The following is a 12,939-nucleotide window of genomic DNA, read 5'->3' as shown; positions in this document are numbered from 1 at the left end:
CAGGAATGCAAACTGGGGCAAACATGCCCTTTATCAATTTCAACATAAATACACTAAGTTTTAGTTTAGGCAACTGGGTTTTTAGTTCTGCTCTGGCCCAACTAGCTGCATAAGATGTTCAGGCAAGTTACTTGTTCTCTCTGGGTGGACAGTTTTTCCCATCTATAAAATGGGAATAATTTTTTTTATCAACCTTGCCTATCTAATAAGTTATTTTAAGAACTGAATGCAACAATGGATAGGAAAAGTACTCTGTAAATCACAGCACACCATGTAAGGAATGATGAGTAACTTCTATCATTACATAGAAAATACATGCATTGTTTAAACTGGACATCCCCCTATGCACTCGAATGGACCTAATCTCTATTAATCATGAAGCAAAGGGTACAGGAAGATAAAAAAATGACCTTTCAGGACTTCACTGCATTAAGACCAGGAGGTGTGCTTTCCTAAGTTCTCCTTGAAGTGTAGCCTCAGGCGCGCAGAGGAGGCACCACTGGAGGCCACACAACTGAATGGCAGACGTGTGCCTACCCAGCAAGACCATGCCACCAGCAATATGTACGTGTGGCCATGTCCTAGGAAGACATTCCTCTAAAGTGTTCCTCAGCCTGAGAACCCTGCACCCAGAGGGCCCCAAGAGCCACGCTGCTTGCCTCTCTATGGACACCAGAGCCATGAAGAGAAGTCAGCGAAGTTCAAAGATGCAGCCTTCAGGACCATGTCTCATAGAGAGAAAAGTCCTGGAAAGGGTTGGGGGAGGAGATGGAGAGCCTAGAAGCTAGTGACGGACACTGATCTCCACTTGGCAGAACTAAATGGTTCATTCTGGAATGTCAAGAGGGGCCAACAATGATGCAGATGCAACCCTGGGCTCCAGGCTGGTTACCTGTTCCACTCTGATATCATAATCTCCAAGGACTTTTTTGCCCCGAAAGCACTTGGCCCTGGAAAAAAGGGGAAAAAAAACCCACACAAATTAGTTCTGTACAGGTGTTTGTGGTCAGAAATTCACTCTCACAAAGACGAGGCCCATGGCAGACAGAATCCCAGAATGAGAGTCAAGAGACCTGGGTCAGTCTGCTATTGGATCACCATGAGACAGCCTCAGTCAAACCACAGCCTCCCCTCTGTAAAATAAACCAAGAGGCCTTTCACTCTCAGGCATTGTGATTTTATGATAATATCCTAGGTCTTTCCAAAAGGGGGCTAGAAGTAACAATTTCCCTAATGTTACTCCTGGTAAAGACTAGGTCAATTTTATACATCCCTATAGTTTCCTTATCTTCCCCCATCCTGCCTTTCACTCTGATTTTCTAGTTGGTTTCCACCCTTGGAATTTTAGTTTCTAAGGAAACTGTTATTATTTTACCTCTTCATACCCATACTTCCAAAAAGGATTTGAGACAATAATTTAAAAAGCAAATATATCCAACAAAACAAGGATTAAAGGACAATCAATGAATGAAGGAGAGTTAATTATATCAGAAAAAAAGCAGGGGGCAGGAGGAGAGGCTGAGGAAAGCTACTGTAATTGAACACAAAACCTATCCTGTGCTTCTGGGCAGTCAAGGGAATGAGTCAAGCCTAGATACACTGTACTTATTATCTTCCCGTTTTGTCACGGAGCTGGAGGAACCTCACATTACAGCTGCTGGTAAGAGGACTGTTTATGCTTATATTTATAGCCATTGCTACTTTGCTTTTCACCTCCCCTTCCTCTCATAAGAGTTTCTTATCTGCCTTTATAGGCTGGTTCTCCACCTGTAAAAAGGGCCCTTCCACATGCTACCTACGTTGGGCTTGCTTTCCCAGTGCTTGAAATTTCAAATTAGTATGTTTCACTGGAGGTTTTCTAAAAGTCCCTCTCCAAAACAAAGAGATACACGAACATTTATTGGGCATCATGTTCTAGGAATTATGTGCTAATTTCTTTCAGGAACATTTCATTTAGTCCTCATAACAACTTATGAGATAGGGAGAAAGGCATTCATTTTCGAGATGAGGAAACCAAGACTCAGGGGATAAAAATGGCACATTCAAGGTCATATGGCAAGTTAGTGACAGAACCAATATCCACACCCAAGTCTGAGTCCAGAGTCGTTGGTGCTGCACAGCACTGTCTCCCTCTGCTTATTCATTCTCACCATCCTCATTCCCACCATTACAAAAACTGACTTGTCATGTATGCTGCATTGTATGCGTCTTTTCCCATTCTCTCTCTTCTGTGCAAAAGGGACTTGATGTTGTGAGCACTAGTTCCACTACAAATACTCCCTACACCGGTTCCTGTGAACTACCCAGGACAAGGCCAGGCTATTTCCTTTCCGATCTGGTTCTGGAACAGTCTGTTCTAGGAAGTTGTCATTTGTCCTATCCAAGTCCCTGGCTACCCTCAAATTGCTCCTCAGAGGCATTCAGCCATCCTGGAGCTGGATCACTGAAGTCCATCCCCCTACCTCTGCCCCAATTCCTTACTAAGCTTCATCAGCTTGCTTCCAGAGCCCTGTTCAATGTTCACAGCTCAGCAAGCCCCTTGGGCAAGCGGCCTGTAGCACATCCCATCCCTTTTAGGGTTCCATCTTATTTATGGGTTTAAATAATAGTCTACGCATGGCACTATCACTGCTCTGCAGATCTTGAGGACTCCGTAGGTCTTTGTCCACGACTATAAACAGAAGGAACTGGAGTAAATGATCAAAGAGGTTCCTTCCCTGTGTTGGTGAGGTGTGCCTACCTTGTTACCAGCAATGCTTTTCTGATGCTTCCTCCCATCTTCCTGTGTCAAAATAGCTCTCCTTCTGTGAGGTAAGTCTCAGAGGCATTAACAATAACCTCTCATTCTGTATGATGCCTTGCATTTTCAAAGCACATTCTTGCCTTATTTGTTCCTTACAACTCTGTGAAGCAGCCAGGACAGACAGTGCTGTCCATTTAACCAATGGGGAAAGAAACCCAGAGCAGCTAAGTAATATGCTCAAATCACAGAGAAGTTCATAGGAGTTAAGCTTAGAACTAAGAGTTTATGTCTAGGTACTTAGGCGCTGCCAAGGTTTTTAATTCACTCATTTATATTGTGGGTTGTGAACACTGATATTGAAGTATAAATATAGATTCTGTCTGCATTTATCTGCCACTTTCTGCACCTGCTCATTGACCAAGTTGGCCAGTGATACTGTTTTCAGGCCTTGCGCCCACCCCAACCCTCCAATTATCTTAATGCCTTTTCCTTAAGGTAATCTGTCCTCTTGGAAATCTTAGTTTGTGTTATCTGGCTCTGGGTGATGGACCTCTCTTGGCTGAGCCACAGTCTTATAGAAAAGGAGCCAACGTGGCAGGCGATGGAGCAGAGTCTTCTTCTGGAGAATGAGCACATTCTCCCAGGTATTTTCATGAAAAATTTTGTAACTTACAAGCAAGTGACAGAATTACTTGCTGATCCTAAGAGAGCACTGTTAGGAAGCAGTGTGCTAGAATTCAGAGCTGTTCTGGATCACAGGGTTCTGGAATCACAGTCTGCGTGGGAATCCTAGCTGTACACTTTTTTGGTTGTGTGACCGCAAGCAAGTGGCTTAAAAAAAAAAAAAAAAGTATGTCACATGGTTAAACCAATATATCTATCTATCTTCAAAAGAATAAGATGGATAAGATGAAAAACACATTTTTCCTTTCCCATTTCTCTTTCATCACACATACTCCCCATTATCAGTTGCAAGCATATCCTTCCAGTGTGGGGAAATTGTGTGCATATATCTGCATACATATATGTTTCAAACATACATATGGCATCATGCTATATAAACCCTTCTTTTTTGAACCTTAATTTTTTATTGCACTTAAAAATATACCAGTCCTTTGGGTAGTGTAGACATTTTAAAATATTAATTCTTCCCAATCCATGAACACGGGATATCTTTCCATTTACTACTTTATAATAACTTTGTATAGAATATAACCTATGAAAATACTGAATTACTATGTTGTATGCATGAAACTAATATTGTAAGTCAGCTCTACTTCAATTAAAAAATACATCTTAGTGATATGCTTTCAACACATACTGATGGACCTCTTTCTTTGTAATAGTTGCATGAAATTCCATTTGAAGGTCATACAGTAATTTAACCAATATTTACTGGTGACATGGAGGTTCCTTAAAAAACTAAAAATAGAACTACCATAAGACCCAGCAATCCCACTACTGGGCATATACCCTGAGAAAACCATAATTCAAAAAAAGTCATGCACCACAATGTTCATTGCAGCTCTATTTACAATAGCCAGGACATGGAAGCAACCTAAGTGTCCATCAACAGATGAATGGATAAAGAAGATGTGGCACATATATACAATGGAATATTACTCAGCCATAAAAAGAAATGAAATTGAGTTATTTGTAGTGAGGTGGACGGACCTAGAGTCTGTCATACAGAGTGAAGTAAGTCAGAAAGAGAAAAACAAATACCATATGCTAACACATATATATGGAATCTAAAAAACAAACAAAAAAAGGTCATGAAGAACCTAGGGGCAAGATGGGAATAAAGACGCAGACCTACTAGAGAATGGACTTGAGGATACGGGGATGGGGAAGGGTAAGATGGGACAAAGTGACAGAGTGGCATGGACATATATACACTACCAAATGTAAAATAGATAGCTAGTGGGAAGCAGCCGCATAGCACAGGGAGATCAGCTCGGTGCTTTGTGACCATCTAGGGGGGTGGGATAGGGAGGGTGGGAGGGAGGGAGACGCAAGAGGGAAGAGATATGGGGATATATGTATAACTGATTCACTTTGTTATAAAGCATAAACTCACACACCATTGTAAAGCAGTTATACTCCAATAAAGATGTTAAACAACAACAACAACAAAAAAAACACCCAAGTATAGCAACTTCCCAGGTGGTCCAGTGGTAAAGAATCCACCTTTCAATGCAGGGGACATGGGTTCGACCCCTGGCCGGGGAACTAAGATCCCACATGCCACGGGGCAACTGAGCCCGGGCAGCTCAACTAGAGAGCCTGCGTGCCGCAAACTACAGAGCCCATGCCCCCTGGAGCCTGCACGCCATAACTAGAGAGAAGCCCGAGCACCACAATGAAGAGCCTGCAGGCTGCAACAAAAGATCCTGCACACCTCAATAAAGATCGCGCGTACCGCAGCTAAGACCCAATGCAGCCATAAATAAATAATAAATAAATAAATCTTAAAAAATAAAAATTATTGGTGAGCATTTAGATTTCCAGTGTTTGGATTGTTTTTGCTATTACAAACAGAGCTACAATGGCTTACATTTAAGAATATATTCATAAGATAAATTATTTTTTCCACCTTTATTATGTTATAATTGACAAACAAAATTATAGTATTTTAAGTGTACACCATGATGATTTCATACATGTATAAAAATGTATGATAGCACAGATTACCACACCCATCACCTCACATTACTACCTTTTGTGTGTGTGTGTGTGTGTGTGTGTGTTGTGTGCGTGTGTGTGGCTAGAACACTTCAGATCTACTCTCTTATTAGCAAATTTCAAGTATACAATACAGTATCATCCACTACAGTCACCACATTGTACATTAGAAGGATAATTTATTGCAGAATTGCTGGTGTAAGGAATAGTCAAGAGAGTTTTTACTGATATCGGCACACTGCCCCCCACCCAAGAAAAAGATTATAGCACTCTCCCCAGTGTTTGAAAGTTTGGGAAAGTTACTTCACCTCCCTTAGTTACCCCCCCACAGTCCCTTGCTTAAGCTGGGCACAGAGAAGGTGCTCAGTAAGGACTTTCCAACAGCCAGTCTTGTCAAATCAATCCAAATTCACCCCCTGGTGCTCAGTCTAAACAGAAACCAAGATGTACATCCTTAGAGCACAGACTAAAAATATCTATGGCGCGTGTGTTGTCAATTTCCCCCCATTGTAACATTTTCTTAACAAGCCTACCAGCTGAGGATCTTTGTGAGTTTAATGGCTTGCCCAGGCAATGAACCACCTCCCCTTACTGCTAAAATGAGTAGAGGCTTCTAGGTTTAACTCTTCTTAGGCAAGGCACAGAATACCCTCAGGAATTCCCATCCTCTTGCAAACTAGGGCTCATGAGGCTGAGGAGACATCATCAGAGACTTCTCTGCTAAGGCTGCCTCAAAACTTGGCCCAATCTTGCTAAGCCCAGCTTAAATACTCCCTCTTTATGCATGGGGGAATGGAGAAAGGTCTAGAATTAGGAGCCAGGGGAGCTGAGTTCGGGCCTAGTTCTACCACTTCTCAGCTGTGCGACTTTGGGCAAGTAACAGCCTCTCTGAGCCTCAGTTTCGTCATGTATAAAATAGGGCTAATAATGATTTTAATAATAATAGCAAACATTCACTAGGTACTAACCACTATCTTAAGTATTCTATGTATCTTACCTCATTTAATAATACCTGACTCACAGGTTGCTGTGAAGACTTAATGAAGCCAGGTAAGAATAAATGACACGAAAATATTTTGGAAACTCTGAAATATTATGCAAATATAAAGTACTATTAGCAAAATGCAACAAACATTCATGTACCAGGTATTATTGATGTTTTACTATGACCGGAGCCAACATGCCTTCTTCCTCTTCTGAACTTGCATCCCATTTATTGTCTACTCATGATATCTGGCTTATAGCATCATCATCTGATACCACCTTTCAAACTCAGTTGTCTAATAATCTGTGATACCCCTCCCGCACACCAGCCTCAGATCACTGGATTATGCAACAATACTTCAGAGCAAGGACTATCCAAATGAGCCCTGGATTCTCCATCATTTTGGATTTTAAATAGTGATTATGTCCTGTTGTCATATTACATGCTCTGAGCTAAGGCTTGTACAAATATGAACATATCTATAAATTTCCAACTACTTCCCTAAACTGTGTACTTATTCACAATCAGGGCTTGCTTATTGACTGGAGATGTTAGGAGTGATGGTGCTGGCTGGACAGATGCAGAAAACCAGAAGAGGCCACCCTCAGGACTGAGTGGACTGAGTGTGTCTCTGCAGCCCCAGCCGTCTTCTCCTTTCTTCTTGCAGGCGCACGTCCCAGGATGTCATGTTCTTTCTTCTCTCTTCTTTCCTACATGAAAGTCTGTTCTCAATCTCCATCCACACCGGAACTAAAGGACCTAAAAACAGCCTAGAGTGTAAATCCTCCCTGGGTGCCTGAGGCTCGCACAGGGATCAAATCCTCAAGCTAGAAGATGAAAGCACTAACAATGCACCTAGCACTGGTTAGACATAAATGTCCAGACAAGGTGCTTCGTTTCTGGGTCTTATTGTCTATAACTCAGGCCCTATTCTTTTGGTCAAGCATCTCAAGGCATCAAGAAATTAGAAAATAAACTAGAAATAGTAGAGGAATCTATTCCTCACCCTACACTCAAAGGGTAAATCAGGCCTGCCGGTCTTGGATAGAGTTTGTGGGCGCCTGCCGCCACCCCCTGGCAGGATGTGTACTGCAGACACGCCGTAGTCCTAGCTCACTCACCCACTGAGCTGACTCCACTGGCTCAGTGATAGCTCTCCAGGTGCTTATTTGCTGCTCTGACAAACCATGCCTGAAAATTCACTATTTCCCTTAAAAATTGTGTGTCCACATACCCCAAGCTAGATAGTTGGCTTTTTGCCATCTGTAGAAAGAAAGGATGTGATTTGTCAATAAATTCAGCAACAATTTACTGAACACCCAGTGGTAGGTGCTGGAAATGTAAAAATGCATTAGTAGGTGCCAAGTAGAGAAAGCACAGTCTAGAAAGGGAGACCAATATGCATGTTGGTAAGTGCTAAGGACCCTTTCAACTCTTAAGATTTATAGCTAATATTCACATTCCCACCTTTCAATCTTTTCCTTAAAAAAAGGAATTTAATGCACACGACTAAAACAACAGCAACAAAAGTTTCACCTAGCTCAGAAAGATGTACAGTGAAAAGTAAGTTTCCTCTACCTTCATGAAGCTCACAGGTTAGTGGTGGGCAGAAGCATAAATAAAAGATCATAATACAGGGTATAAACTGTACCAGGGGTGTGGACAAGGCACTGTGGGGACCCAAAGGAGCGAGTTCTCTGCCTGGAGGAGCCTGGGAAAGCTCCAGGGACGAAGCTGAGTCTTAAAGAATGAGGAGAAATTTGCCACACAAGAAGCAGAGAGCAGAATTGAAAGGCACAGAGGCTGCCTGAGCACAGAGCGCTGCAGCGGCCCAACTGACTGGGGGAAGGGCATGCAGGCTGAGCAGCAAGAGCTGAGGCTCCTGAGAAAGGGAAGGGATGGCCTGTCAAAGAACTTCAAACGTCAGGCTGAGTAGTTGGGATGTAATGGCTAGCTTCCAAGAGACTTTTTTAAAACTTTTTATTATGAAAAATTCCATCCTCAGTAATCAACATTTTGCCAGTCTTTTTCATTTATCACCCTCACTGTTGTTGTTAAGACTGTTGTTTGATTGTTTTAAAGCAAATCCCAGATATCATGTTATTTCTTGTGTAGAATTTTAAGTAATATCTCTAACTGGTAATGCCTTAAATTTTTTGTTTACTGTGGCAAAATATATATAACAAAATTTGCCATTTTAACCATTTTCAAGTGTACAATTCAGTGGCATTTAGTGCATTCACAACGTTGTGCAACCAACATCGCTACTTCCAAAACTTTTTCATCATCCAGAACAGAAACTCTGTGGCCATTAGGCAGTAACTGCCCATCCCCCCCAAATCCACCCCCCAGTCCCTGATAACCTCTAATTTACTTTCTCTTTATGGATTTGCCTATCCCAGGGAAATGACTTTTTAATAATAATTATTATTTAATAATTAATAGTAATTTAAAACATCTTTACTGAGTCTATATTCAAGTTTTCCCAACTGTCTCCCAAAACACTGTCAAAGATTTTAGGCAGAGAGGTGACATGATCAGATGTGCCTAAGATCTGATAGGCCACACACAGAAGAGATGGCAGGGAGCCAACCAGGGCTTGAGATCATTTGGGAAGCTGGTGCAGTAATTAGACTTCAGGACTTGCTGTTTTCCTGATACATGGCAAACCAATAGCTACTGTACAACACTCATCAGGCAACTCAATTGATCATTTGACTGATTAGGGCTAGGAATTTAGAAGCTAGCTGGGAAACGACAGTGATAGAAAGTGGTATAGGACAGACACCTCATATAGATGTTCTGGAACAAAGCCATAAATGGGACATAAAATAGGCAGGCCTTACATTGGTAAAGCGGTTCTTAACTCAAATTTGGATTTGTAATCTAATTCATAAACCATAAAACTTTCTTTTAGTACATGGAGAAATGCCTGTTAGAGATAACTGGTTTAGGAATAAGATACAAAGAAGAGGAAGAAATGAACATTTTTCTGGATAAAGGCAACGTTCTGTGGCTGGTCCTTGATATTATTAATTCAGTGATTAAGTAGTTAAGTCAAATTCTCTGCTACTTCTTAGATAGAAAGCAAGCTGCATGGCGTCTTAGTTAACATTCATATAAATGATCTGGAAAAGAGTGCATGGGGAAATTGCCAAGTTTGCAGATGGCATTCAGCACTTCCAGGGAATAAAATGCCAAGTTGATTAGATATAAAGTGAAAGAAGATGTGGACGTGGGCAGAAAAGTGGCAGAGGAGTTTTAATGTGACTAAGTGTAAGAAAACATTATATTCAGTGGAAAATGATTTTATCAGGGGATCATGAGTGTTCCACTACAATCCAAAAAAGAACCTGAAATAAAAGAAAATTATTTCCTTAAGACATTAGTCCTGTGAGATGTAACAGAAAAACACAAAAAGACTGAGAGTAAAGGTGAAAAATAACGTTGATTATCAGAACTTGAGAGACTACATACTACACACATTATTCATCCCAGATAACCAAATTAATCTCACGATATTTCATGCCTTACAGGAACGTCATTTCAACGCTACTGGATTTATAGCAAAAGGAAGCTCGGATAAAATAAGTGACTTGCTTAAAAGTAGCAGTGAGTAGGTGGCAGAGCTAGTAAAATTAAATTTCAGCACTTCTGATGATCAAGTTTAGAAATCGTATATTTTAGATGGGAACTGTGCTCTACTCATTTTTGTAGCCTCAATGCCTGTCTTACTCTTCAACACACAGTAGATGCTCAGAAAATGTTTATGGAGTTATTAAAATGAATACAGCTAGACATTTGGAGGTTAATATCAGAGAGAGTAACCATGCTCAATCTGATAGAGTCCTGGGCTTGTAGATCTCTGAGGATACCTACTTAGTCCTTCCCTGGAGTTCATAAAATTCCCTCAAGTGACCTGCAGGAGGGCTTCAACAGACTTAGATGGCAGATGAGACCCCTTAAGAAAAACAGCAATCTCAAAGTTCTGAAAATGACTAATTTCTGAGTAAACACACCAGCTGTGACTTCAGTTGGTAACAGCAAATCACTTTTTCTGAGCAGATTTTCTGAAGATCTCTATTTTGGGGAATAATTAAATGATGCAGTATCACAAGATAACAAGATTATCAAACACAGGAAAAAAAAAAGAATCCTGTAGCTCAGGAGAACACATGATGGGAAGATTAGATGCATTTGTCTGTAATTATAGTGGAGCTACAGAACAGAATGCTTTGGAGTCATGGGACAGATTCACTTTCCATGACTGGCTTATAAAATTAAATCAGGCTGATTTGATATTAGAGTAAAGTAGGTCAGTATTAAAGTTTGCTTTGGAGAAATATCAAGCAAGTATAATTTTTGAAAGATATGGATTTCTTTTATACCAGAAAAACAGGGATCCTAGCATTGACAAATGTCCAGGTTTAATTCCAGTGTCAGGTCACAAATCATACCCACAATCACCACTACCAGCAAAGCCATCCATCTCTAGATATATAGAAATGTCCTCTATGATCTGACCCCATCCTTCTATTCTAATCTCCCACTGTTTCCGTCCTGCAAGACTGCTGCAGAGTCTGTGTAAATTAGAAAAAGGCATTCCTTCCTGCAGGTGGACACTCCTACACCAGGGTTCTTGGCTTGGCAAGCAGAGTGTGGGTCTGCGTTTCACCCCGACTTGTCTCCTCAGTCAGATGCCCTTGTGTGGTGAACAACCTGAACAAGTACATGCAGGCACCCTGTCCTACTACTGTTCAGACACTGAACGGTCCTACTAGGTCAAACTGCCATTCAGACACTCTCTCCCAACTCTCTCTCGTCAAACTACTGCTTCTGTGTATCGGTCCATTTAGAAATCACCCTTTTCTATGGAAACAGCCTAAATGTCCATTGACGAACAAATGGATAAGGAGAATGTGATATATACATACGATGGGATACTGTTCAGCCATTAAAAAAAAAGGGAAATACTGCCATTTGTAGCAACACGGATCAACCTGGAGGACATTATGCTAAGTGAAATAAGTCAGACACGGAATGATAAATACTGCATGACCTCATATGTGGAATCTAAAATAGTCAAACTCAGAAGCAGAGAACAGAATGGTAGTTGTCAGGGGCTGGAGGAGGGGGAAATGAAGAGATGTTGATCAGAGAATCCAAAGTTTCAGCTATGCAAGATGAATGAGTTTTGAAGATCTGAGGTATACGGCATGATAGTTAACGATACTGTGCATGGTAGACTTGAAATTCGCTGAGCTCTCACAGAAGGAGAAGGAGGAGGAGGAGGAGAATAATCTCAAAGGTATTGTTTTTCTTACTAAATTTGCTTGTGTGGTAAATCACACTGATTGATATTCAAATGTTACATGAAACTTGAGTTCCTGGGATGAACTTCACTGGGCCATGATGCACGATCCTTTTTATATACCATGGGATCCAATTTGCTAAAATGCTGTTAAGAACTGTTGCAACTATGTTTATTGGGGATTTGGGTTTGTGGTTTTCTATTCTTATGGTGTCTTTGGTTTGGTGTCAAAAGTAATAATTTTGGCTTCACGGAAGGAGTTGGGAAGTAAGAAATTTTGTGGAACTTGTATTATCGCTACTATAAATGTTTGAGAGAGTTCATCTGTGAAGCAATCATAGGTTTTCTACTTCGGGTCCAGGAATTAATCTTACTTTATCATATAATGTGCTTTTTAATACTTAATTGGATTCTATTAGTTAATATGTGACAAAGAATGAATGCAACTAGATTTTTAAGTGCACTGGGACAGATATTGTTTTCTTATTGCTCTTATCCAAATTATTGTCAAGGTTATTCTAGCCTCAAGAAAATTGGATGGAGAGTCTTCCATTTTCTTTTCTGGTACAAATTTTACGAATTATTTTAGCATGTATCCTCAAGCTTATTACAGTAACATTTAAAAAAGAAATCACCTCTCTCCTCATTTTTAAAGGTCCCAAACAAGTTCTGCCTCCCTTTTGAAATCTTCCCTGTTCTCCCCTCTGTGGTGGTTTCTCCTTCCTCTGAAAGCTTAGTCTGAAACCTATTCACTTGTCATTTTACATAGATTCAGCTTAGTATCATCTGCTTATTTTATTTGTGGCTCTTCCTCCCTACCGTATCACCCTCTGAGGGTGCACACTGTCTTATACTTCCTTCCGAGTCCCCCACTACCCACCGTCACGCTCACCACTGCCTTATACAGAGCACACCTGGGTTAGTTCATTTTATGTGTCAACCTGAAAGGGCCACAGGTGTCCAGATATTTGCCTAAACATTATTCTGGGTGTGTCTGTGAAGGTGTTTCTGGATGAGATTAACATTTGAATCAGGACTGAGTAAAGCAGATTGCCCTCCCCAATGTGAGCGGGCCTCATCCAATCCACCTGACTAGAATCCAAGGCCTGACTAGAACAAAAAGGTGGAGTAAGGGAGAATTTACTCTCTCTGACTGTCTTTGAACTGAGATATCAGTCTTCTACCTTTAGTCTCAGACTGAAAGATACGGCATTC

The 12,939-nt window shown here is 40.9% G+C and overlaps 1 protein-coding gene across 1 annotated transcript in view; it reads right to left on the bottom strand.

The window, feature by feature from the left end:
- The window catches only part of SYN2 (synapsin II), a 147,542-nt gene that overhangs the window by 46,302 nt on the left and 88,301 nt on the right, over positions 1 to 12,939 (bottom strand). Inside the window, exon 2 of the mRNA XM_007453059.1 lies at positions 893 to 950. Within this exon, the coding sequence (XP_007453121.1) occupies positions 893 to 950 (58 nt within the window). The remainder of the gene's footprint in view (positions 1 to 892; positions 951 to 12,939) is intronic.

The sequence above is a fragment of the Lipotes vexillifer genome, unplaced genomic scaffold (genome assembly GCF_000442215.2).
Source record: "Lipotes vexillifer unplaced genomic scaffold, Lipotes_vexillifer_v1.1 scaffold1272, whole genome shotgun sequence".
In the NCBI taxonomy this organism is placed as follows: Eukaryota; Metazoa; Chordata; class Mammalia; order Artiodactyla; family Lipotidae; genus Lipotes; species Lipotes vexillifer.
The sequence above is the reverse complement of the archived record's forward strand: the minus strand, read 5'-3'. Positions and strand labels throughout refer to the sequence as shown.